We start from the raw sequence: 25,473 nt of genomic DNA, 5'->3' as shown, positions 1-25,473 counted from the left end.
CCGTACGCCTCGGTTTTAATACTGTTTCAGTGACATTAGATAAATGGCGATCTCTGCTCAGTGGAATGACCTTTTTTATTTTTAAAACTTGATTGTATTCTCATGGTACGGCCTTCTCAAATTCCAGTGATTACTTTATTTTCTTGGCTTTTCATTTTATTCCCCACCATCTGCTGTCTTAGTAACCTTTGTTTGTCCAATTTTTTTTTTTTAATTGTTATATTAAATTTGACCGTGTGCACATTCAGACCAGCGCTATATAGATTACTGCGAGGCTGAATGAAGGGTAGCTAAATAGTGTGGGGACAAAGCAAAATAATGTGAAAAGGCGCTATATAAGCACCCGACCCGGCACAAACAGACAGGGAGGCATGAGTAAAAACAACACAAATTTATTGTCTACACCTGTGGGGCACGTCTTCCCCGTGTCCCACAGGCACAGCACAGTCCCAAAAGCACAAAGTAAATACACCAAAGCAACACACTGGTCTTCACCACCACTCCTCCTGGCAAGCGTTGTCCTCCTCCTCCTCCTCCCGACTCTCGCTCCCGGAGTGGTGGCTGCTGGCTCCTTATATAGCCCACCCGGAAGTGCTTCAGGTGATAATTAACCGAATTCAGGCTACACTTCCAGCCCAGACGGGCTCGTTAAGCCGTGCAGCTAACCCTGGTAGTGGCCACGGTGTCCAACAAGGCTGAGCTCCAAAGTCCCTTGCCTGTGGTCCCGATGCAACCCAGGGGGGCCGCCACCAAGTGTTTCCCGGGGGAAGCAGTGTGTAGCCCATGGCAATGTGTTGAAGGGGCATCCCGGCTGAGCATGGGCCCCAGCCATCTGTCACAATATTCAGCCTTGATTTTTAGCATCAGGTTCAGCTAACTAACTGTAAGCCATTCTTTCCTTCAACTGTGTTCAGGTCCAGAAGAAGAACTACCGGGAAGAGAAGAAGAGGGCTGCCAAGGAGCTGTTTAGTGCCCTCAAGGACCCCACTGTGATAATTATGGCAAACTGGCTAAAGGTAAGCAGAGTTCCAGCTTTGATCAAATATTAGATTAGATTACATAAACGTTATTAATCCCAAGGGGGAATTCAGATGCATGCAGCAGCAGAAACATAAAACAAAAAGAAGGATACAGAATCACAGGACAAAAAAATACAGCCAATCAAACAATCAATTGATAAATAAATAAGTAAATAAATAAATATAAACTTTACAAGTACATTGGGAAGAAGCATTGAATTACTAGATAGCAGCGGGCATAAAAGACCCCCTTTGGGCACTTCCTAGCACACCCCATAGTGGAATGAGCCTGTGGTTAAAAGTGCTTTAAGAGAGATGTCCTGCAGAAGAGGTCATCCACCTGAAGCTAAGCCTGTTCAGGTCCGGCCAGTACTTGGATTGAGGGACCACCTAGGAAAAGCTGGGGTTACTATTGTCAGAGGTGTTGGTGAGGCCAGCAGGGGGCGCTTACCTTGTGGTCTGAAAGTGGATCCCAATGGCCTAGTGCAGTGATGGGGACACTGGGCTGTAAATATTGTGCCATCCTTTGGATGAGATATAAAACCGAGGTCCCAACTCATTAAAGATCCCCGGGCATCCTTTGTAAAGAGTAGAGTGTATACCGATGTCCACCACGGCCTGGTTATTCTGGACCCCTTAATCACCCCCTGTCTCTAATTGGCTCTTTCTCTCTCACCACTTCACCACCTAACAGCTAATGTGTGGTGAATGTACTGGCACAAAAATTGCTGACGTTGCATCGTCAAGGTGGTTGCTGCACATCAGTGGTGGTTGATGTGGCTCCCCACTCACTGAAGCGCTTTGAGTAGAGGGAAAGAACTATATACATTTAAAGAATTATTATTATTATTATTATTAATAATCTGAGACTCTGGGAGGAAGCAGTGAATTACCAGAGAGCACCAGGCAGAAAAGACCCCCAGCGGCACTTCTTAGCACACCATGGTGGAATGTGCCTGTGGCTAAAAGTGCTCTGAGAGAGCGTCTCCTGGTGGAGATGGAGAAGATTTTTCTTGATGGCATCCAATTTTTCCACCATCCTCTTTGCCACAACAGCTTCCAGTGTGTTCAAGGTTCACCCTGTGACGGAGCAGGCCTTCCTGATAAGTTGGTCCAGACATTGTGCATCATTTGAGCTGAAGTTGCTTCCCCAGAAGACGCTGGCTACTATGGGCTGGTAGAACATTTCCAGCAGTTTGCTGCCCACATCAAAAGATCTGAGAGTCTCTTTAGCAAGTCCAGTCTGTTCTCATCCTTCTTGTTCAGCACCACTCTGTTGTCAGGCCAGTCCAGTTTATTGTTCATGTGAACCCCCAGTTACTTGTAGCTCTGCACAACTTCCACATCCTCCTCCTGAATGGTGACTGGACTCAGATGCTCCTTGTGACGCCTAAAGTCTACCACCAGCTCTTTTGTCTTGCTGATGTTGAGCTGCAGGTTGTTGCCGATGCACCATAAGACAAAGTCCTCCATAGCCTTCCTGTACTCTGACTTATCTCCATTATTAATGCAGCCTATGATGGATGAGTCATCTGAACATTTCTGTAGAAGGCCAGCACTGGTATTGTACTGGAAGTCTGTTGTGTAGAGGGTGAACAGGAAGGGGGACAGGACAGTTCTCAGAGGTGTTCCAGTATTATCCACCATCATTTCCGGCATGTGGTCCCCTCAGTCTCACAAGGTGCTGTCTGTCAATCAAGTAGTCCATCATCCAGGAGATTGTGGGGGCATCAAGATTCAAAGCCTTGAGCATTTTCTCCAAGTCGATGAGGCAGAATGGTGTTAAAAGCACTGGAAAAATCAAAGATCATGATCCTGACTGTGGTGGCGGGCTTTGTCCAAGGTGGAATAGACTCTGTGGGGCATGTAGATGATAGCATGATAGGCAAACTGCAGAGGGTACGGATGTTCTGAAACCAGGGGTCGTTGGCATTTTAGGACCAGCCACTCAAGGGTCTTCATGATGTATTAAGTAAGAGCAACTGGTGTGAAGTCCTTGAGATCACTGGAGTGCCCTTTTTATTGGCACAGGGACTACACAGAATGTTTTCCACAGCTGGGGAACCTTCTGCAACTTTAGGGAAAGGGAATGCCCCTCAGAGGTACCTTAGTACCTTGGAGCTGATTCCATCCGGCCGTGAAGCTTTGTTTATGCAGAGTTTTCCCAGCTCTCTCATCACTTGACCTGCAGAGACACACAATCCAGGGAGTGGAGGGGGGCCGGAGACCACAGGTGTGCAAACATTTGCAAACTTTTCTGAAAACATGTTCTTCACTTTGTTGTTGTGGACTATTGAGTGTAGTTTGATGGGCAAAAGCCATTGCCAATTATATCTACAAAATGAAAAAGTGAAGGAGTCTGAATACTGTCTGAATAGATACCGAAAACAGGAAATGCACCTCCATTTCTGTTTCAAGGTTCAAGGTTCTTTTATTTGCCATTTGTGCATAAAACAAACAGTCAAAGCACATTGGAATTCTTGTGCAGAGCTCTGTCCGAGTCATAGTAAAACATTTAAAAAATTAAAAAACAAACAAACAGTAAAACAAAATAATAAATAATGTAGATTATACCAGCACTATACAGAAAGGTGGTAATATCTACACAAAAAAAAATACAATATATTGTAGGCATTGCCCAGTTAACATATTGCACGTTTTTCACTCGTCATTTACATGATAAGTGAAGTGAGGTATTGTGAGGTTATTACACATACAGTTAGGTCCATAAATATCTGGACAGAGACAACTTTTTTCTAATTATGGTTCTGTACATTACCACAATGAATTTTAAATGAAACAACTCAGATGCAGTTGAAGTGCAGACTTTCAGCTTTAATTCAGTGGGGTGAACAAAACGATTGCATAAAAATGGGAGGCAACTAAAGCATTTTTTAACACAATCCCTTCATTTCAGGGCCTCAAAAGTAATTGGACAAATTAAATAAATGGAAATAAAATGTTCATTTCTAATACTTGGTTGAAAACCCTTTGCTGGCAATGACAGCCTGAAGTCTTGAACTCCTGGACATCACCAGATATTGGGTTTCCTCCTTTTTATTGCTCTGCCAGGCCTTTACTGCAGCGGCTTTCAGTTGCTGTTTGTTTGTGGGCCTTTCTGTCTGAAGTTTAGTCTTCAACAAGTGAAATGCCTGCTCAGTTGGGTTAAGATCAGGTGACTGACTTGGCCATTCAAGAATTTTCCACTTCTTTGCTTTAATAAACTCCTGGGTTTCTTTGGCTGTATGTTTTGGGTCATTGTCCATCTGTATCATGAAACGCCACCCAATCAATTTGACTGCATTTAGCTGGATTTGAGCAGACCGTATGTCTCTGAACACCTCAGAATTCATTCGGCTGCTTCTGTCCTGTGTCACATCATCAATAAACACTAGTGTCCCAGTGCCACTGGCAGCCATGCACGCCCAAGCCATCACACTGCCTCCACCGTGTTTTACAGATGATGTGCATGCTTTGGATAATGAGCTGTTCCACGCCTTCTCCATACTTTTTTCTTGCCATCATTCTGGTAGAGGTTGATCTTGGTTTCATCTGTCCAAAGAATGTTTTTCCAGAACTGTGCTGGCTTTTTTAATGTTCTTTAGCAAAGTCCAATCTAGTCTTTCTATTCTTGAGGCTTATGAGTGGCTTGCACCTTGCAGTGCACCCTCTGTATTTACTTTCATGCAGTCTTCTCTTTATGGTAGACTTGGATATCGATACGCCGACCCCCTGGAGAGTGTTGTTCACTTGGTTGGCTGTTGTGAAGGGGTTTCTCTTCACCATGGAAATGATTCTGCGATCATCCACCACTGTTGTCTTCCGTGGACGTCCAGGTCTTTTTGCGTTGCTGAGTTCACCAGTGCTTGCTTTCTTTCTCAGGATGTACCAAACTGTAGATTTTGCCACTCGTAATATTGTAGCAATTTCTCCGATGGGTTTTTTCTGTTTTCGCAGCTTAAGGATGGCTTCTTTCACCTGCATGGAGAGCTCCTTTGACTGCATGTTGTCTGTTCACAGCAAAATCTTCCACATGCAAGCACCACACCTCAAATCAACTCCAGGCCTTTGATCTGCTTAATTGATAATGACATAACGACAGACTTGCCCACACCTGCCCATGAAATAGCCTTTGAGTCAATTGTCCAATTACTTTTGAGCCTCTGAAATGAAGGGATTGTGTTCAAAAAATGCTTTAGTTGCCTCACATTTTTATGCAATCGTTTTGTTCACCCCACTGAATTAAAGCTGAAAGTCTGCACTTCAACTGCATCTGAGTTGTTTCATTTAAAATTCATTGTGGTGATGTACAGAACCAAAATTAGAAAAAAGTTGTCTCTGTCCAAATATTTATGGACCTAACTGTATTCAATAATTTTGTTTTGCCATCAGTCTGACTGTAGCGGGGAGCTATTGAAAAACCTTGTTCTGTGAGTGATGATGCTGTCCGCTCTGCTGTGTCTCAGATTGTACGTACAGTTTTTGTGTCTGAGCAGGGAGTGAGCTGGATGGAGTGAGTCCCTGATAATTCCCTCTGCTCTTTTCAGACAATGTTGTGCATACATAAATTCCATGGAAGGAAGTTTTGTTCCTATGATCCTCTCCGCAGTTTTTATGACTCTTTGCAAAGCCTTCCTCTCTGCCTGTGTGGTGTTCCCATACCAGACAGTGATGCCTGTGGTGAGAATGCTCTCTATCAGTCCTCTGTAGGCCTGGGTGAGAGGGCAATGGTTCAGGCCGGCTTTCCTGAGCAGCCGAATAAAATATAGCCTTTGCTGGGTTTTTTTCACTGTGGCTGTGGTGTTAAGAGTCCAGCTTAGGTCTGATGTAACCTGCAATCCCAGGAATCTGTGGCTGTCGGCCCTCTCCACCTCAGTCCCTTTGATGATAAGAGGCTGTAGAGGCGGAGGATTCTTCCTGAAGTCCAATATTATTTCTTTGGTCTTATCTATGTTGCGGATGAGGTCATTCTCCTCTCCGTAGACAAGAATGTTGTTTATCATGGTCCTGTACCCTGACTCGTCCCCCACCTTGATGAGCCCCAAGATGGTGGTATCATCAACATATTTAATGACGATGGTGTGGTCCTGGGTGGAGACACAGTCATAAGTGTACAGAGAGAAAAGTTTGGGGCTAAGGCAACAGCCCTATTGGGATCCTGTGCTAACTGTCAGCTCAGCAGACACCCGTCCTCCCATTCTCACCACCTGTGGTCTATCTGTCAAGAAGTCCAGGATCCAGTTGCAGGTGGGAGTTGGGACGCCGAGGTCTGTCAGCTTCTTGATCAGTTTTCCTGGGCGGATAGTATTGAAAGCAGAACTGTAGTCCAGGAAAAGCATCCTGGCATACGTTCTGCTACTTCCCAGGTGTTGCAGAATGTGATGTAGGGCTGTTTGCTACCGCATCATCCACTGATCGATTGGGGCAGTAGGCAAACTGGAGGGGGTCAACAGTGTCCAGGACCATATGGCTGATGTGCGTGAGAACCAGTTTTTCTAGACATTTCATAGAGACGGGTGTGAGTGCCACTGGCCTAAAGTCGTTTAGAGTAGATTTGTCCGATCTTTTGGGGACTGGTAAAATGGTGGAGGATTTAAAAATACGGGGGACTACTGCCTGGGATAATGATAGGTTGAAGATCTCAGCATACGCACCAGCTAATTGGTCTCCACAGTCCCTTAAAACTCACATTTTATCTAATCACCCTGTGTTCCCAATGCTGTGTAGCCCAGTTCAGATTTGCAGGGGTCAGAGCCCACAATGGTAGCATCAAGCACAGCGAAGGGCAGGTGCCACCCGTGGACAGGGTTTACTGCAGGGCTGGCACACATTACACCTGCATTCTAACACTTTAGTGTCGCCAGCTAAGCTAAACTGCATGTATTTGAAGGCTGTGGTAGGAAAACAACTCCAACACCATGAAGATGAGCCAACTCCACACAGACAACAAGCTGGTGTAGGAGTCGAACACGGGACACTTATGTTTCCTTCCCCGAGGAAGGCCGCGGTGCGCTGACAGCCTGGAGTCATTCTGTTTTTTATTCTCTGTGGTCCCTCGGCCCCTCTTTGGTTTCTAAAAGCACCATTCTCCCTCTCTTCTTCATTCCAGATTCGCGGCACTCTGAAGAGCTGGACAAAGCTGTGGTGTGTGCTGAAGCCGGGAGTGTTACTCATTTACAAGACCCCTAAAGTGGACCACTGGGTCGGGACGATACTGCTCAGTGCCTGCAAGCTCATTGAGAGGCCGTCCAAGAAAGATGGCTTCTGCTTCAAGCTCTACCACCCGCTGGACAAGTCGATCTGGACCATGAAGGTGAGCATGTAGTCAAATATGATTTGAAGTTTATCTATGAAGTTCCCCCTCCAGGCACAAGCTTTAAAGCCAAGAGCATGCACATTGCAGTGATTCCCTCTCTCTTATTAAACAGTGAAAGTTTACAGGATGCTAAGTCCATCCATCCATCCATCCATCCATTGTCTCCCGCTTATCCGAGGTCGGGTCGCGGGGGGCAGCAGCTTGAGCAGAGATGCCCAGACTTCCCTCTCCCCGGCCACTTCTTCTAGCTCTTCCGGGAGAATCCCAAGGCGTTCCCAGGCTAGTCGAGAGACATAGTCCCTCCAGCGTGTCCTGGGTCTTCCCCGGGGCCTCCTCCCGGTTAGACATGCCCGGAACACCTCACCAGGGAGACGTCCAGGAGGCATCCTGATCAGATGCCCGAGCCACCTCATCTGACTCCTCTCGATGCGGAGGAGCAGCGGCTATTAACTGAGCACTGTAAGGGACGATCAAGAAATGGAAGGCTGGGGGATGGCAGCTTCTTTAGTGCACTGTCTCCCCCAAAATGCAAGATGGCAGCACCACTGGATTGCAGCAGTGCCGTGGATTTCCCAGGGCACCATGGGACTTGGAGTTCTCTATCTCAGTCCTGTTGGGTGCCGTGGGTCCTGCTAGGGGGTGCTGTAAAAGTGGAGGAGCCGTATGACAGGAGGTTTCTGCCTGACCAGGAAGTGCTTGCAGATCACGTGGGCGGAAGAGCAGAAGCACTTCCCGGTTGGTCAATATAAGGGGACTTGACCACGCTCACGGGACAACCCAGAGTCGGGTGGAAGCTGGAAGAACGGAGGAGGAAGAGAAGAATAACTGTGTGCTGTACCAAACATTTACTTGTGGCTGTGGTGGTGGGAAATGCTTGTGAAGAGTTTCCCTCATAATAAATAAGGTCTTTGTGCTTTTGACTTATGCCCTATGTCTGTTGGGTTTGGTTTTGAGGAGCAACAGTGCCCTCTAGTGTCCACAGCACCAATTTCGAAGTTCTTTGAGAGCCTGAGACAGAGAATTTAAGAATTTTGAATAAGTCTCTGTGAGGAGTCCTCCACAAACAGAAAAATCTAAAGCAGGCCAGATGAAAACATCCATTCGTCCATTTCTTTCTTTTGTAAGACTCCTTTTTACAATACAGAGAGGCTGGAGGGTATCCTAGTCGTATCGTTCACAGGAATCAACCCTGGACTGGATACCACGGCAATGCAGGGCCCACTCAGTCACAGGGCCAAGTTAGTGTAGAAAAAAATGTAGATGTAGGGAAAGCATGAAGATTGCACACCGAAAAGTCCGTAATTTGGACCCAGGTTCATGTAGCTGTCAGTGTACATGAAAACCTCTTCTGAGTATTCACCAATGATGGACACCATATTTACCTTTTTGTTTTCCTAAAATAATTCCATTCAAAGTTTTCTCTGAGAGCTTTGGATTACTTTCACAGTTCAAATACAGTTGTCTACACTGGCTGACGATACGAAATTGGAATGTTAATGTGGGTGAAAGCGTGTGTGTCTGGCCAATGATGGACTGGTGCCTTATCCAGGGTTGGCTCCGGCTGGAGTAGACTGCAGCCCCTCACAACCCTGAAAGATGGACGGGCGCAGCACTACATGAAAAAGATAGAGACAGAAAAGGAAAGGCACTACCGTATATAACATAATTAGATAAGGAAAGGCACTATATAACTGACAGATAGATAAGGAAAGGCACTATATAACAGTTAGATAAGGGAAGGCACTATATAACATAGATAAGGAAAGGCATCTATATAACATAGATAAGGAAATGCACTAGATAGATAGATAGATAGATAGATAGATAGATAAGTAGATAGATAGATAGATAGATAGATAGATAGATAGATAGATAGATAGATAGATAGATAGATAGATAGATAGGAGTAGATAGATAGATAGATAGATACTTTATTAATCCCAAGGGGAAATTCACTATATAACAGTTAGATGAGGGAAGGCACTATATGTTAGATAAGGGAAGGCACAATATAACAGTTAGATAAGGGAAGGCACTATATAACAGTTAGATATGGGAAGGCACTACTGTATATAACATAATTAGATAAGGAAAGGCACTATATAACTGACAGATAGATAAGGAAAGGCACTGTATAACAGTTAGATAAGGGAAGGCACTATATAACAGTTAGATAAGGGAAGGCACTATATAACAGTTAGATATGGGAAGGCACTATATAACAGTTAGATATGGGAAGGCACTATGTAACAGAGATAATGAAAAGCACAATATAACAGACATATAAGGAAAGGCACTATATAACAGAGACAGATAATGAAAAGTTCAATACAGTATAACAAACAGATATACAAAGAAAAGCATGATATAACAGATATATAAGGAAATACACTATATAACATAGTTAGATAAGGAATGGCACTATATAACAAAGATATATAAAGAAAGGCACTATATAACATAGATAATGAGAAGCACAATGTGACAGATATATAAGGAAAGGCACTATATAATTGACAGATAAGGAAAGGCACTATATAACAAATATATAAATAGATATATAAGGAAATGCACTATATGACATAGATAATGAAGCACTATATAACAGATAAATATAATAGGAAAGACACAACAGAAAGTGAAAAGCATGATATAACATATATAAGGAAAGGCACTATATAACAGATAAAAAGAGAGATATATAAGGAAAGGCACTATATAGCAGAAATAGATATGAAAGGCACTGTATAATAGATGGCTAGAGAGAGAGAGATAATGAAAGGCATTGTGATGAAGTGGTTAAGACTTTGGACCTCAAACCTTGAGGTTGTGGGTTCAAAGGTCATTATGTGACTGCGCGTCACTTCACCTGTCTGTACTTTAATTGGAAAAACAAAATGAAATGTAACTAGTTGTATCTTAAGTGTTGTAAGTCACTTTGGATAAAGGCATCAGTCAAACAAATGTAATAAAAAGCAGTGTACAGGTAATGAAAGACTCTGTCATGATAAGAAGAGGTAACAAAAGGCAATATATAATAGAGAGGTACACGGATTGATTAACCAGAATTGTATGTTGTACCCTATGTGATTGATCTATTATTTGAAAGGAAGCAAATAAAAATTGCTATATGATGGAAGGCACTATATGGAAAGCAGATAATGAAAGACTTCAGTATATGATATATGTATAGACAGACAAAGCACTATATTAAAGAGAGAAATGATTAAAGGCTTGGCCGTTCTGAAGTGATGGTGACTGTTGCTCCCCCCTCCTCCAAAAAGAAAGGGCCTACAGTGCCAAAATCTGAAACGGTGCACCGAACTGTAACATGCTCACTGTGCAGGGGTCTCTGATGAAGTTCACGAGGGTTGGTTTCAGCCTAATAGCAAACTTTAGCTTATTTACGCAACCATCCAAATGGATGATAACATCTCGATGAACGGTTTGCAGAATGTTCGCTCACAACACTCTACGGCTCTCGCAGTCTCTCTCAGTGAGTTCCTGCACTACCATAATTTTGTATGGATGGAAATTAAGGTCCTCATGCAAAATCCTCCTCAAAGACATGTTTGGAAATGCCTAAGGCAGTTAGGATGGAGGTGGGCAGCTCATTCCACCGGCTACAAGCTACTCAAGAAAAGAGTCTGGATTGAGATGTGATGCCCTGCAGAGTTGACATCACTAGATGCTGTTCATGAGCAGACCTGCGTGGGCGAGACTTGGCAAAGGACCTTGTGAGGTGCGAACCCATTGATTACTTTGTATGTAAGCATCAGTGATCTGAACTGAAGGTGTTCTGCAACAGAGAGCCAGTGTAGCGACCTGAAACTGAGTGCCAGGTGTCCATCTTGGCTGCTTGATTACAAGACGTGCCTCTGCATTTTGAGCGATCTGCAGCGGCTCCTGCCAGCAGAGAGGTATGGTAGTCAAGCAGTGGCAAGAACAATAAAAATGAGAGATAATGAAATGTATTATATATTATAAAGTAAGATAATGAAAGGCACTATATAATACATTATAAATATAACAGCTACTTTGAAACCAAAAGTAGGACACTCTAGATAAGTGTTTTTCAAACTTTCTTGTATCACGGCCCAATTTATCCCCTGCATGTGTCTTCGTGTCCCACAAAGTGGGCCAAGCATGATCATCATAATATTTGGTGGGTGTGGTTTGTCCGGGCAATACAAGGTAACAGATCACATGATGGTATCGATCCCTTAGGTGACCCACCATGACTCAATGCGGACCCACTTAGGACTCCCTGTGACCCACTACCATAACAAACAATGACAGCTCGCAGCCCACCGACGCCAGCTCACCACCCGACCCAGTGACTGAGAACCACTAATCTAGATGGCAGCACAAGAATAATAATTCTTTTCATTTATATAGCGCTTTTCTCACTACTCAAAGCACTCAGCAATTGCAGGTTAAGGGCTTTGCTCAAGGGCCCAACAGAGCAGAGTCCCTATTGGCATTTACGGGATTCGAACCGGCAACCTTCCGATTGCTAATGCAAATCCCTAGCCTCCGAGCCACCACCACAAGAAGAACAATGGAGCTTTGCCTCCTAAAGACTTTCTTCCACATCGCGATAACCTTTGGTAGGGCAGCCCGGGCTCTTTCTTGTACCCACACACTGTCCTGCTTTTAATGACAATCTGTGACTGTGCCTTTGACTGCAATGTCTGATAAAGATTCTGTAATGCAGATCTACGCTTCGGTTTGTAAAAATATTTCTTTTCTGTTTTGACGCAGGGTCCAAAGGGGGAGAACGTCGGTTCAATTACACAACCACTGCCTAGCAGTTACCTGATCTTCCGTGCTGTCTCAGAGTCTGACGGTGAGTTATCTAAAATTAGTGCTAATCTGAAATGCCTTTAATATCTTCTATTCCATTGAACTGTTCTGTCCGTATTTTGAATTGTATTATTATTGAAGAAGAAGAAAAAAATTTACATCCTGCTCAAACTTCCTTTAGGTGTGTAGGAAAGTCAACAGTCTTTGTGTCTTTCTGGATGGCGTCAGATCAGTCATTATCCTAAACTGGTGGAAACTCTTTAACTGAAGTCTTTCATTCCATGTAGTGCTGTGGAGAAAATAATCAGGAGTGGTCTCCCCTCGACTTTCTCGTATATTCAGATATGGGGATGAATATTTAAGGAGTAAACCGCCAGACAATGATTCTATTTTTATATTATGTACATTAAAGAACCACCAACAACAAATGAAATCAAATTAATAATATATTGAACAATTATTATAAAAGTAAGGTTGAATAATCGGACTCTGCAGCTGCATGACTAAAAGGTAAAGTACCACTTCCAGTTAAGAGAGAGAGCCCAAAAATTGACAGAAATCTATGTTTTGTACCTAATACTTGTATACAAAATTTGGTTGACCAAAGTGAAAGTGTACTCAAGTTATCGTGTATGGCACTCGGCGGGGTTTGTCGCCCGGCCGGGATGCCAGGAGGAGCGGAGGAGGGCTTGTGACTCCTCCAGGACACAAGGGGGCGTCCTCCCTGGTTGCCTTGGGGGCCACAGGTACAGAGCATGGAAGCTCAACCCTGTAGGTGGCCCGTGGTCACTGCCAGGGGGCGCCCCGATGCCTTGAGAGCCCTGGACCTCAGTAGTTCCGCCACACCCGGAAGTGCTGGGGGGAAGGACTTCCAGATACACAGACAGAGCTTCCGCCACACAGGGGTGTGGCTACAGAAGCCTTAGGATGCACCTGGAGCCCATCCGGGGGTATATAAAAGGGGGCCGCCTCCCTCCAGTCAGGGGCAAGAGTCGGGTGGAAGAGGACGAAGCTTGGTGGAGAGGAGTGGAGGCGGACCAGAGACTGTAAAGGCATTGTGTTGTGGCCAAGGACTTAAAGGGGTGATTGGTGCTTAGGCACTGGGTATGTGCACTTCCACTGTAAATATTATGATGAATAAACGTGTGTGTGGTGAAACCATCGTGTCTACCTGTCTGTGTCCGGGCTGTTCGCCACACGTGTTTACATACACACACAGACACACACACAGACATAATTGCAAAAATGATATTTTCGGACTCGGGGAGGTCTAAAATGTCGAGATTCATCAAAATCTCGAAATGGAATTTTTTGGAGGATTCCAATACTTTCACTATACTTTGTATATGAGAAAGTCAGGGAGGTGTAAAATGTAAGATTCATCAAAATCTCGACATTGAATATTTGGACGATTACAATACTTTTCCTATACTTCATATACGAGTAAGTAAAAACACTCCAGATAGGCAGTCAGAATGGATTTTATCGCACAGCATTGAAAACCACTGCAGAGCACATAAAGTCTGTCTCAGTTCAATGAAGTGAGCCCCTTGCTCTGGGTGAGCCTCATATTTATTACAATTCTTAACTCAAAATATCCCTGCTTGACACAATTTCAGATGGTTTCTTGTGATAATGACCTCGCTCCATACCTTTTCTCATAATAATCACCCAGACCTTGTAGAGTTTATCATAACAATAACTTTGCCCTGAAGACTTCCCCATAACAATCTCCTTCCAATTAGACCTTCTCATAACAATTTCTTTCCCAATCTACACTTTCTCATGACAGCCACTTTGGCTCATAGGACGTATTTGCCACCTAGAGGTCAGCATCCCCCAGTTACAGTTAGGTCCATAAATATTTGGACAGAGACAACTTTTTTCTAATTTTGGTTCTGTACATTACCACAATGAATTTTAAATGAAACAACTCAGATGCAGTTGAAGTGCAGACTTTCAGCTTTAATTCAGTGGGGGGTGAACAAAACGATTGCATAAAAATGTGAGGCAACTAAAGCATTTTTTGAACACCATCCCTTCATTTCAGGGGCTCAAAAGTAATTGGACAAATGACTCAAAGGCTATTTTCATGGGCAGGTGTGGGCAAGTCCGTCGTTATGTCATTATCAATTAAGCAGATCAAAGGCCTGGAGTTGATTTGAGGTGTGATGCTTGCATGTGGAAGATTTTGCTGTGAACAGACAACATGCGGTCAAAGGAGCTCTCCATGCAGGTGACAGAAGCCATCCTTAAGCTGGCGAAAACAGAAAAAACCCATCTGAGAAATTGCTACAATATTACGAGTGGCAAAATCTACAGTTTTGTACATCCTGAGAAAGAAAGGCAAGCACTGGTGAACTCAGCAACGCAAAAAGACCTGGACGTCCACCGGAAGACAACAGTGGTGGATGATCGCAGAATCATTTCCATGGGTGAAGAGAAACCCCTTCACAACAGCCAACCAAGTGACAACACTCTTCAGGGGGTAGGCGTATTGATAACCAAGTCTACCATAAAGAGAAGACTGCATGAAAGTAAATACAGAGGGTGCACGCAAGGTGCAAGCCACTCATAAGTCTCAAGAATAGAAAGGCTAGATTGGACTTTGCTAAAGAAACATCTAAAAAAGCCAGCACAGTTCTGGAAAAACATTCTGTGGACAGATGAAACCAAGATGAACCTCTACCAGAGTGATGGTAAGAAAAAAGTATGGAGAAGGCGTGGAACAGCTCATTATCCAAAGCATACCATATTATCTGTAAAAACACGGTGGAAGCAGTGTGATGGCTGCCAGTGGCACTAGGACACTAGTGTTTATTGATGATGTGACACAGGACAGAAGCAGCCGAATGAATTCTGAGGTGTTCAGAGACAGACTGTCTGCTCAAATCCAGCTCAATACAGCAGTCAAATTGATTGGGCGGCGTTTCATGATACAGATGGACAATGACCCCAAAACATACAGCCAAAGCAACCCAGAAGTTTATTAAAGCAAAGAAGTGGAAAATTCTTGAATGGCCAAGTCAGTCACCTGATCTTAACCCAATTGAGCAGGCATTTCACTTGTTGAAGACTAAACTTCAGACAGAAAGGCCCACAAACAAACAGCAACTGAAAGCCGCTGCAGTAAAGGCCTGGCAGAGCATTAAAAAGGAGGAAACCCAGCATCTGGTGATGTCCAGGAGTTCAAGACTTCAGGCTGTCATTGCCAGCAAAGGGTTTTCAACCAAGTATTAGAAATGAACATTTCCAGTTATTTAATTTGTCTGATTACTTTTGAGCCCCTGAAATGAAGGGATTGTGTTCCAAAAATGCTTTAGTTGCCTCACATTTTTATGTAATCGTTTTGTTCACCCCACTGAATTAAAGCTGAAAGTCTGCACTTCAACTGCATCTGAGTTGTTTCATTTCAAATTCATTGTGGTAATGTACAGAACCAAAATTAGATAAAAGTTGTCTCTGTCCAGATATTTATGGACCTAACTGTACCTCTCACTTTGTTCTCACGTTCCTAATCCTGGGCTGTTAAAAGATTAATGGCCTTTTAGTTGATCAATTCTCATCATTAAGTTGGAATCGGGGAACCCACGTGTGAAAACCGGACCGCTCATTTGAATTACTTGTTGCACCAACAACCCTTACAGCTAAAATCGTAGGCAGTTGTGTCGGTAAGCGAAAGCAGGCAGCTTCACTGATAAGGGCCAAGTTGTGGACGGCCTTGAGCAGACGAGCTTCCTGAAAGCTTAGAAGAAAGAAAAAATATAAGCCTTTAACGATTAACTAAAGCTAGTTAGTTTAATAGATTTTGCTGTAATTTTATTTTTTATTACAGCAGGGAAAATAAATATTGAACGCGTCAACATTTTTCTCAGTAAATATACTTCTAATGAGGCTATTGACATGAAATTTACACCAGATGTTGCTAACAACCCAAGTAATCCACACATACAGAGTAATCAAAACAAGTAAATCCATAAATTATGTGTAATAAAGTACAGATTGGGATCCATGATAAAAATGATAATTCAATGCATATACAGACTATCAGAGTTACACTAAAATGAAGCTACGAGAAAGCCATGTTACAATAACAGGTTTTTAGCAGTTTTTTAAAGTGCTCCACCGTATTAGCCTGGCAAATTTCTAGCAGTCAGCTATTCCAGATTTTAGGTGCATAACAGCAGAAGGCCGCCTCACCACTTCTTTTAAGTTTAGCTGTTAGAATTATCAGCAGACCCTCATTTGAAGATCTAAGGTTACGATTTGGAGTGTAAGGTGAAAGGCATTCTGAAATATAAGATGGAGCAGATTACACTGGTCTACAAAAAAATATTTTTTATTTGCTACTGGGAACTTCAGAGCATCTCTTTATTAAATTTTTACACTGATTCCATATATGAAATCGGAATTAAGCTAGCACAACAGGTTTTTGAAATATACATCATTGACGTTTTGACACTTTTGAATATCAATATATCAACACGATATCTGGAGTTTGGACTATGCCCAACTAAAATTGTTTTGATGTGTTTATTCTGAAAACAAACCAGAAGACGATACCAGAGACACGTTAAAGTATATTTATGTCAATTTACCTCAATATAAAAGTGAGGTCAGCGTGCCCAAAAATATTGGAGGCACTCACTTTTGTGCTTGTACTGCACATCTGTCTCTCTTTGCAAGAACCAACAGTAGTCACCCATCATGCCCGGAGTAAGTTTACCCTGATATCAGTTTTCCATCACCTTTCTATCTCGATGAAATCTTTCCCCATGCTCATCGCTGACATCGCCCAGATTTGGTGGAAAAAAGTCGAGATGAGAATGTAAAAAATGAATCTTCAGTGACATTCGGGCTCCCGTAAGCTGATACGCTTTCAGCAGGTTCTCCACAACCTCAGCATAATTCTCTGCTCTGTGACTGTCAAGAAAATTCTGGACAACCTGCACGAATGAGGGTGCTGACTCAGTGGGCTTCAGTTTCCTTTTGAACTCATCGTCAAGCATCAGTTCACAGATTTCAGGACCAACAAAAACACCTTCTTTAAGTTTGGCTTCACTTTTCTCAAGACCAAACTTATTTCGTAAATGCATCGCCATTTCCATCCATCGCCTTGACAAAATTTTCAAAGTAATAGTGAGTCTAACGAAGAAAATGTTCTGAGATGCAATGTTCTGTTTAACAGTAAAATCTCAACTTACTGCACCGTCATGTCTGAGTTGTGTCATTATGCTTTAGAGTCATATAAGACCAGCTAATCAGTAACAAATATTTTTTCTGCTAATTAAAAATTAATAATTTTTAAATAAAATTAATAATGACAAGGTAAACAACTCACAGCAGTTAGTAACGTGTGGTGAATTCTTTTATCTCAATGGCATCCCTAGTGGAATTACCAGTATTTATCAAAATGGTTATCCACCTTTACTGTCCAGTCACCCTAGTTGTCCAAGACCTGGAACATCATAACTAAAAAACGGGACGTGCTGCTGGACGAAAACGATTTTCAGATTTGGAGTCAGCGAGTGAGACCTGTTGAAGTAAAGATGAAAGACTCCCAGTAGCCAAATGCTTGTTGACCAGTGTTATTTAAGGCTTTGTAAACCATAAGCAGTATTTTAAAATCAATTCTAAATGGCACAGGTAACCAGTGTAGTGACGCTAAGACTGGGGTGATGTGCTTGGATTTTCTTTTCCTAGTTAAGATTCTGGCAGCTGCATTTTGCACTCGTTGTAATCGATTGATGTCTTTTTTGGGTGGTCTTGAGAGGAGTGCGTTACAGTAATCTAGTGAACTGAAAACAAAAGCGTGAACTCAAATGAACTCATTTTTCAGCATCTTGCAAAGTTATAAGGGATCTAATTTTTGCTATATTTCTTAAGAGAAAAAATGCTGTCCTAATAATCTGATTAATATGTGATTTCAAATTTAGGTCAGAGTTAATAATTACCCCTAAATTCTTTACCTTATGTGTTGACTTTTAAACCTAATGGATCAAGTTTTTTTCTAATACCCTTTGTAACAAGAATGAGTCGGAGACATCATAAAGAGTTGGGGCAGCCATCTGTATAATATTTTCTCGGCTGCAAAATTGCTTTTTTTGTAGCACGATGTGCTTAGGTCAGAGTCCAGAACAGAACTGCCTGTACTGAGGCAAGACGGCAGTTTTAAAGGCCCGGAAGGGAAATGACGTCATCTGTGCAGGAACTGGGAGTGGCGTCCTCGTGCCCGGAAGTGATGTCATCCTTGGGGTCAGCAACAGGCGGGATTTCCCGGGAAAGGTCTGCAAGGGACTGAGAGAGATAGTCAGTACACTCCGCCACCCCCTGGCCTGGCGTAGAATTACTAGTGTTTAGGCCCTTCAGCTGTTTCCCATGCACACGTTTGTGACACCTTACTATATCCATTTTTGCCAATCACTAAGATTTCTGTTTTCTCCTTATTTAGTTTGAGAAAATTGCTAGTGTAGTATAATTACTAATACAGTAATGTGTACTACTAATGTTACAAACATATACAACAATGGTGTGCATGGCAGGGTTGCAAGGAGAAAGCCACTGCTCTCCAAAAAAAACATTGCTGCTTGTCTGCAGTTTGCTAAAGATCACGTGAACAAACCAGAAGGTTATTGGAAGAATGTTTTGTGGACGGATGAGACCAAAATAGAACTTTTTGGTTTAAATGAAAAGTGTTATGTTTGGAGAAAGGAAAACACTGTATTCCAGCATGAGAACCTTATCCCATCTGTGAAACATGGTGGTGGTAGTATCATGGTTTGGGCCAGGACGGCTTGCCTTCATTGATGGAACAATGAATTCTGAATTATATCAGAGAATTCTAAAGGAAAATGACAGGACATCTGTCCATGAACTGAATCTCAAGAGAAGGTGGGTCATGCAGCAAGACAATGACCCTAAGCACACAAGTCGTTCTACCAAAGAATGGTTAAAGAAGAATAAAGTTAATGTTTTGGACTGGCCAAGTCAAAGTCCTGACCTTCATCCAATCGAAATGTTGTGGAAGGACCTGAAGAGAGCAGTTAATGTGAGGAAACCCACCAACATCCCAGAGTTGAAGCTGTTCTGTACGGAGGAATGGGCTCAAATTCCTCCAAGCCAGTGTGCAGGACTGATCAGCAGTTACCGGAAATGTTTAGTTGGAGTTACTGCTGCAAAGGGGGTCACACCAGATACTGAAAGCAAAGGTTCGCATACTTTTGCCACTCACAAATATGTAATATTCGATCATTTTCCTTAATAAATAAATGACCAAGTATAATATTTTTGTCTCATTTGTTTAACTGGTTTCTCTTTATCTACTTTTAGCACTTGAGTGAAAATCTGATGATGTTTTAGGTCATATTTATGCAGAAATATAGAAAATTCTAAGGCTCTGTCCTCTCTTACACAGAGCATCAGTATTGGCAGTCCAGTCCAATTTATTATCCAGCTGCACTCCCAGGTATTTATAGGTCTGCACCCTCTGCACACAGTCACCTCTGATGATCACGGGGTCCATGAGGGGCCTGGGCCTCCTAAAATCCACCCTGAAAGAGTTAATGAGAAGCCGATCCTCATTGTTAATTAAACCCATTATTTCACTCCATGGCTTGTTGCTGCTCTTATTCTGCCACAGCACACATTTCTAATCTTTTTTTCTAAGAACGCCATTTCAGTGTTTTGAGGACCTGAGCAGGTCAGCTTTACTGAGATCTTCACGTTTCTTTATTTTCAGATCAGGCATGATGGACACGGGTTAGATGGTCACATGTCGGCTCACTTTGTCTCACATTATTATTTGGCTCTTGATCAAGGAAAAAAGACATACTTAAGGGGTTTGAGTCAGTTATAATTAAGGCAAAAAGGAGTTAGCAGCAAAAACTGGCCAGTTAATAAGAAAAGGGTTAGAATGAAAGTCTGCAGCCACAGTAGCCCTCCAAGACCAGAGTGGGAGACCCCTGCTTTGTAACTTTGGGTCTGCTGAGCCATTTATAATTTCCCGAGGTGTAAGACCGTTGTGGTTATCTAACAGTAGTTGATGCAGACAAGGAACACAAGAGGGCTGGCAGAACAACAGGTGGGGTGGGGGGGGGGGTCCGAGGAGGGGGGCCTGAATGCTGGCAGTGAACATTTGGCTTTAGTGTGTAAGTCGGTGTTGTGAACACATTACATGGTTAGACACTCTGATTGATTCCTGCAGTTACAGTTGACTCATAACAGACCCCCCCTTTATGGTTTCAGCCTTCCCATTTAACCCCCCCCCCCCCCCCCAGGTCTATGTGGTTTCATCCAGGAAGGCAAGGCTCAGAGAGGCCATATTAAAACAGAGGGAGCTGAAAGAGAGATGTGACTTGCATAGAGCTCGGGCCCAAGCCCTGTTCATTTCTTTTGTTTGTTTCCTGTGCCTTAGCTGAGCGGCCCTCTTTGCTTTTCCTCTCTTTGTGTGTTTGTTGGTTTATTTGACTTCTTATGCCTTAAACAGAGACGCCTCTCGACTTTTTCACTCTTCCGATTTTGTTAGAATTCATTTCTTTGGTCTAAATGGTCTGCCCAAGTCTCTTGGCTTACTGGGGCCTGTGCTTTGCACGTCTGCTCAAACTAAGACTTGAGGCCTCTTCTTAGACTCCCTCGGTGGGATGGGGCTCTCGACCCAAGCCAGAAATAATCCGTCAGATTTGAGAGGATCAAAGCTGAGTAGCAGACCTGCTTTCGAAATGTCATTGTAAGGAAAATGTCACTGTAAGGAAAATGTTCATTTATTGTAGCCTTCTTAACCCTGGAATGGAATGACAATTTAAATCTACAGGACATCACGGGCTGACCGTCCATCTGCGTCTGCCAGTATGGGATGTAATGAGAGCCAGCAACTCAGTCTGGGATATCATTAAAAAAAAAAAAACAACAAAAAAGGCCACTAGAGGGCGCTGGGATATCTCGCCTTGAGGATAAACACCTGCGCTTATTGGATTTCATGTTTATGTCGCATTTAATTACAGAAGTCCTTCATTTCAACCGTTACAGCCAGGACAAATCTGAATTAGCGTAAGTCACCCTAATTCATACCGTTCATAACAAACAATCAGGATTTACTTTTGTGAGGTAGAAGTACATCATAAATGAGAATAGCTGCATGAAATATATTTAAATGTGCGCTTCAACTTGAATGTTTAGAGTCTAAAACTTCTCCATTGTAATAGAAGTCTGTCACTTTTCACCTTCTGATTGAGGTCCATAGAGCGTGAAGAATGAATCAATAATGTGAAATTCATAATTGCTGACCTTGAAATAGTCTCAAACAGGGATTCCCAAATTCGGTCCTACAGACCCCACTGTGGCTGCAGGTTTCTGTTCCAACCAGCTTCTGTTTTTAATTGAAAGAACTCCTACGCTAATGAAGTGTGTTGGGAACAATATAGAAATTAGAAAACTTAAGTGGGCATCACGGTGGCACAGTGGGTAGCGCTGCTGCCTCACAGTTAGGAGCGTGGAGTTTGCATGTTCTCCCCGTGTCTGTGTGGGTTTTCTCTGGGTGCTCTGGTTTCCTCCCACAGTCCAAAGACATGCATGACGAGTCTAAATTGTCCCTAGTGTGTGCTTTGTGTGTGGGGGTGTGTGTGGGTGTGTGTGTCCAGCGGTGGGCTGGCACCCTGCCTGGGGTTTGTTTCCTGCCTTGCACCCTGTGTTGGCTGGGATTGGCTCCAGCAGACAGACCTTCTGTAGTTTTGATATAGTGGGTTGGATAATGGATGGATGGATGGAAAACTTAAGTTTGATAAACAAAATGTTTTAAAATGTACTAAGCAGTTATATGGGGAAAATGTGTATTTCTTTCTTTTTAATATTTTCATCTTGATTTTCATTCTACTTTTCTAGGTGTTCTAATTGTTTAACTAATCCATTATTTACTAATTGAAACTAAAGTAGTTGCAGCCGGCAGAAACCCACGTAGACACCGAGAAAACATGCAAACTCCATGCAGGGAGGAGACCCGGGAAGTGAACCCAGGTCTCCTTACTGTGAGGCAGCAGCGCCACCACTGCGCCACCGCGCTGCCCTTGAAGAAAACAGTGAACCCTATAATGATAATAATAGTTTACATTTATATTGTGTTTTTCTGACTACTCAAAACAGTTGAGGAGACACTTCAACCACCACTAAGGTGTAGCAGGCACCATGTATGATGCAATGTGTTTGGTTCTTAGGCAGGTCTAAATTTGATGATGTCTTGTTGTTTGGAGCACCATTAATGTACTTAAAGAGCTGGAAGGTACAGGCATGGATGTGGGACTTGGTGGTCATCATACTCATTCGGTTGGTCATGGTCTTCTTGGGTGAGGGAAAAAGCAAGCTGCTTGTGTACATCCCAACTCCTTTCCTTGTGTACCCCTTTGCATCACATACCAGGAGAAACAGGTGTAATATATATGAATGTCCAGGATGGACTACACTTAACCCAGATCTTCTAGTGACTATGCATTTAAAAAAAGCAACATGGACCATGGAGCTTTCGAAGGATAAGAAGGATAGACTGTTATATATCACTCAGCCTGAGTTGTATGGAGATACTTGTAAATAAGGAGGTGATCATCAAAGATCAAATGGAGAACTCAGTACAGGAATCCAAATGACATGTCAGAAATGATTTCAACAGGAAGGCACCTCTGCACTTTCAATAAGGTGGATAGGACTGGCAAGCTTTGCTGGCCTGAAAGGCCTGTTCTCGATGGTTCTAATGTTGTAACGTTAGCCATTTTTGTGCCAGTATGCTGTAAAAGACAACCAATTAGAGTTGGGGGATGACCCCCAGGTTCAACATTTTGGGTTCTAACGTAGTCATTCTTCTTGTCTGGTGTGCTAGAGAGCAATTATGCAACATTTAGTCCAAATTGGTCAAAGGTTAGTGGACAATATAGGGAATAGGTGGACATTCGAATTTACGTCAAGTGATTTTTCTGACTGATGCCTTTATCCAAGGTGACTTACAACATTTGAGATACAACTGCTTTCCATTCTTCTTCTTCTTCTTTTGTCTGCTCCTGTTAGGGGTTGCCACAGTGGATCATCTTCTTCCATATCTTTCTGTCCTCTGCATCTTGCTCTGTTACCCCCATCACCTGCATGTCTTCTCTCACCACATCCATAAACCTTCTCTTAGGCCTTCCTCTTTTCCTCTTGGGGTAAACGTTAACATTATACAAAGTTATTGTCTGTTATGTCTGCATTTTTATCAGTCTTTAATTTAATATTGTTTTAGTCATAATTTCCCCTTGGGATTAATAAAGTATCTATCTATCTATCTATCTATCTATCTATCTATCTATCTATCTATCTATCTATCTATCTATCTATCTATCTATCTATCTATCTATCTATCTATCTATTCTATCTATCTATCTATCTATCTATCTATCTATCTATCTATCTATCTATCTAGCCTGGCAGCACTATCCTTAGCATCCTTCTCCCAATATACTCGGCATTATTCACTCATTCATTTTCCACCAGAGACACCTTCTTCTTCTTCTAGTTTCAGCTGCTCCTGTTAGGGGTCACCACAGCGGATCATCTTCTTCCATATCTTTCTGTCCTCTACATCTTGCTCTGTTACACCCATCACCTTCATGTCCCCTCTCACCACATCTATAAACCTTCTCTTAGGCCTTCTTCTTTTCCTCTTGACTGGCAGCTCCATCCTTAGCACCCTTTTCTCGGTATACTCAGCATCTCTCCTCTGCACATGTCCAAACCAACGCAATCTCGCCCCTCTGACTTTGTCTCCCAACCGTCCAACCTGAGCTGACCCTCTAATGTCCCCATTTCTAATCCTATCCATCCTCATCACACCCAGTGCAAATCATACCATCTTTAACTTGCCACCTCCAGCTCTGTCTCCTGCTTTCTGGTCAGTGCCACCGTCTCCAACCCATATAACACAGCTGGTCTCACTACCATCCTGTAGATCTTCCCTTTCACTCTTGCTGATATCCGTCTGTCACAAATCACTCCTGACACTCTTCTCCACCCATTCCACCCTGCCTGCACTCTCTTTTTCACTTCTCTTCCACAATCCCCATTACTTCCTTTTGTTTTTCTAATTGGAGCACAGACAGGTGAAGAGACGTGCTTAGGGTCGTGTAGTGGGATTTGAACCCACAACCTCAGGGCTTGTAGTCTAAAGCCACTACACCATCTGTGACACAAGTGTATGTGCGAATGACAAAGCAGCGCATCTTCCAGGATGTTGGGGACAGGGGGCGGCTTTTAATTGTTAAATAAAACACAATAAGACATTCAGAGAATAATCTGCTTGTGTGCGTGTGTGTCATGAGTGTTGTCAGGCTGTCTGTTAGAATGCGACTTCATCCTTCCATCCCTCCATACTTTTGTTTTTCAATTCACTTTTTGAGGGCAGTGACACAGGGCAGTTGGGACCCCTCCTAGCAAGTGTCTGGTGCAAGGCAGGAGCAACACCTTAATAGGGTGCCAGTCCATCACTGGGTGATCTCACACACACACACACACACACACACACACACACACACACACACACACACTTGACCTGCATGTCTTTGTCCCGTGGGACGAATTCCAGAGCACACGGAGGGAACCGACGCAGGCCTGCAATAAACTGAAAAAGCAAATCGCACCATCCAGATGAACCTTGGCACAGCTGTCCATGTTTGGTGCTCGCAGCCGATCTAGAGAGTAAAATTAAATCCAATAGATTTTATTATTTTTTTTTCACACTTTGTGCACCCACTGCAGCACAAACAGGAAAGGAGGACAGATTTCTTTTGAACAAGATGAGATCCTTTACACTCCACAGAAATACAGGGTGATTCAAAAAGAGTTGTCCGATTTCAAAATGGTTTATTGCACTTGTATATCATTACAAAACAATGCAGTCAATTGTAAAAAGTTTATTATGTATTTTTACAAGTGCTCAATACAGCCTCCTGCAGCTGTACGGACAACCTCAACATGATAGTCCAATTCATCCCGTACTCGATCGAGCATGTTGGGTGTCACTGTACTCACGGCTCTTTCGATGCGATTTCGGAGATCATCCAGTGTTGTTGGTACATAAACAGAATCCTTAACGTACCCCCACAAAAAAAAATAAAATAAAATAAAAGTCACACGCCATGAGATTTGGTGATCTTGGGGGGCCAGAGGTGGAGGACTAAATCGTGGGCTCCTTTACGGCTAATCCAGCGATGAGGGAGCTTGTTGTTGTGAAATGCTCGAACTTCCCGGTGCCAGTGAGGTGGCTCTTCATCCTCTGGTGACAGTCAGAAACTCTATGACCCCCTGTTTCAATTGGTATGT

The 25,473-nt window shown here is 43.0% G+C and overlaps 1 protein-coding gene across 3 annotated transcripts in view; it reads left to right on the top strand.

Moving 5' to 3' along the window:
• Positions 1–25,473, top strand: part of osbpl5 (oxysterol binding protein-like 5) — a 277,145-nt gene that overhangs the window by 162,535 nt on the left and 89,137 nt on the right. For all 3 annotated transcript variants that reach the window (XM_051923425.1, XM_051923426.1, XM_051923427.1), the window contains exons 6-8: positions 915–1,016; positions 7,129–7,332; positions 12,100–12,184. In XM_051923425.1, coding sequence (XP_051779385.1) covers positions 915–1,016; positions 7,129–7,332; positions 12,100–12,184 — 391 coding nt within the window. The remainder of the gene's footprint in view (positions 1–914; positions 1,017–7,128; positions 7,333–12,099; positions 12,185–25,473) is intronic.

Source organism: Erpetoichthys calabaricus, chromosome 2 (assembly GCF_900747795.2).
Source record: "Erpetoichthys calabaricus chromosome 2, fErpCal1.3, whole genome shotgun sequence".
Lineage (NCBI taxonomy): Eukaryota > Metazoa > Chordata > Cladistia > Polypteriformes > Polypteridae > Erpetoichthys > Erpetoichthys calabaricus.
Note: the sequence above shows the minus strand (reverse complement) of the source record. Positions and strands in the feature narration are given on the sequence as shown.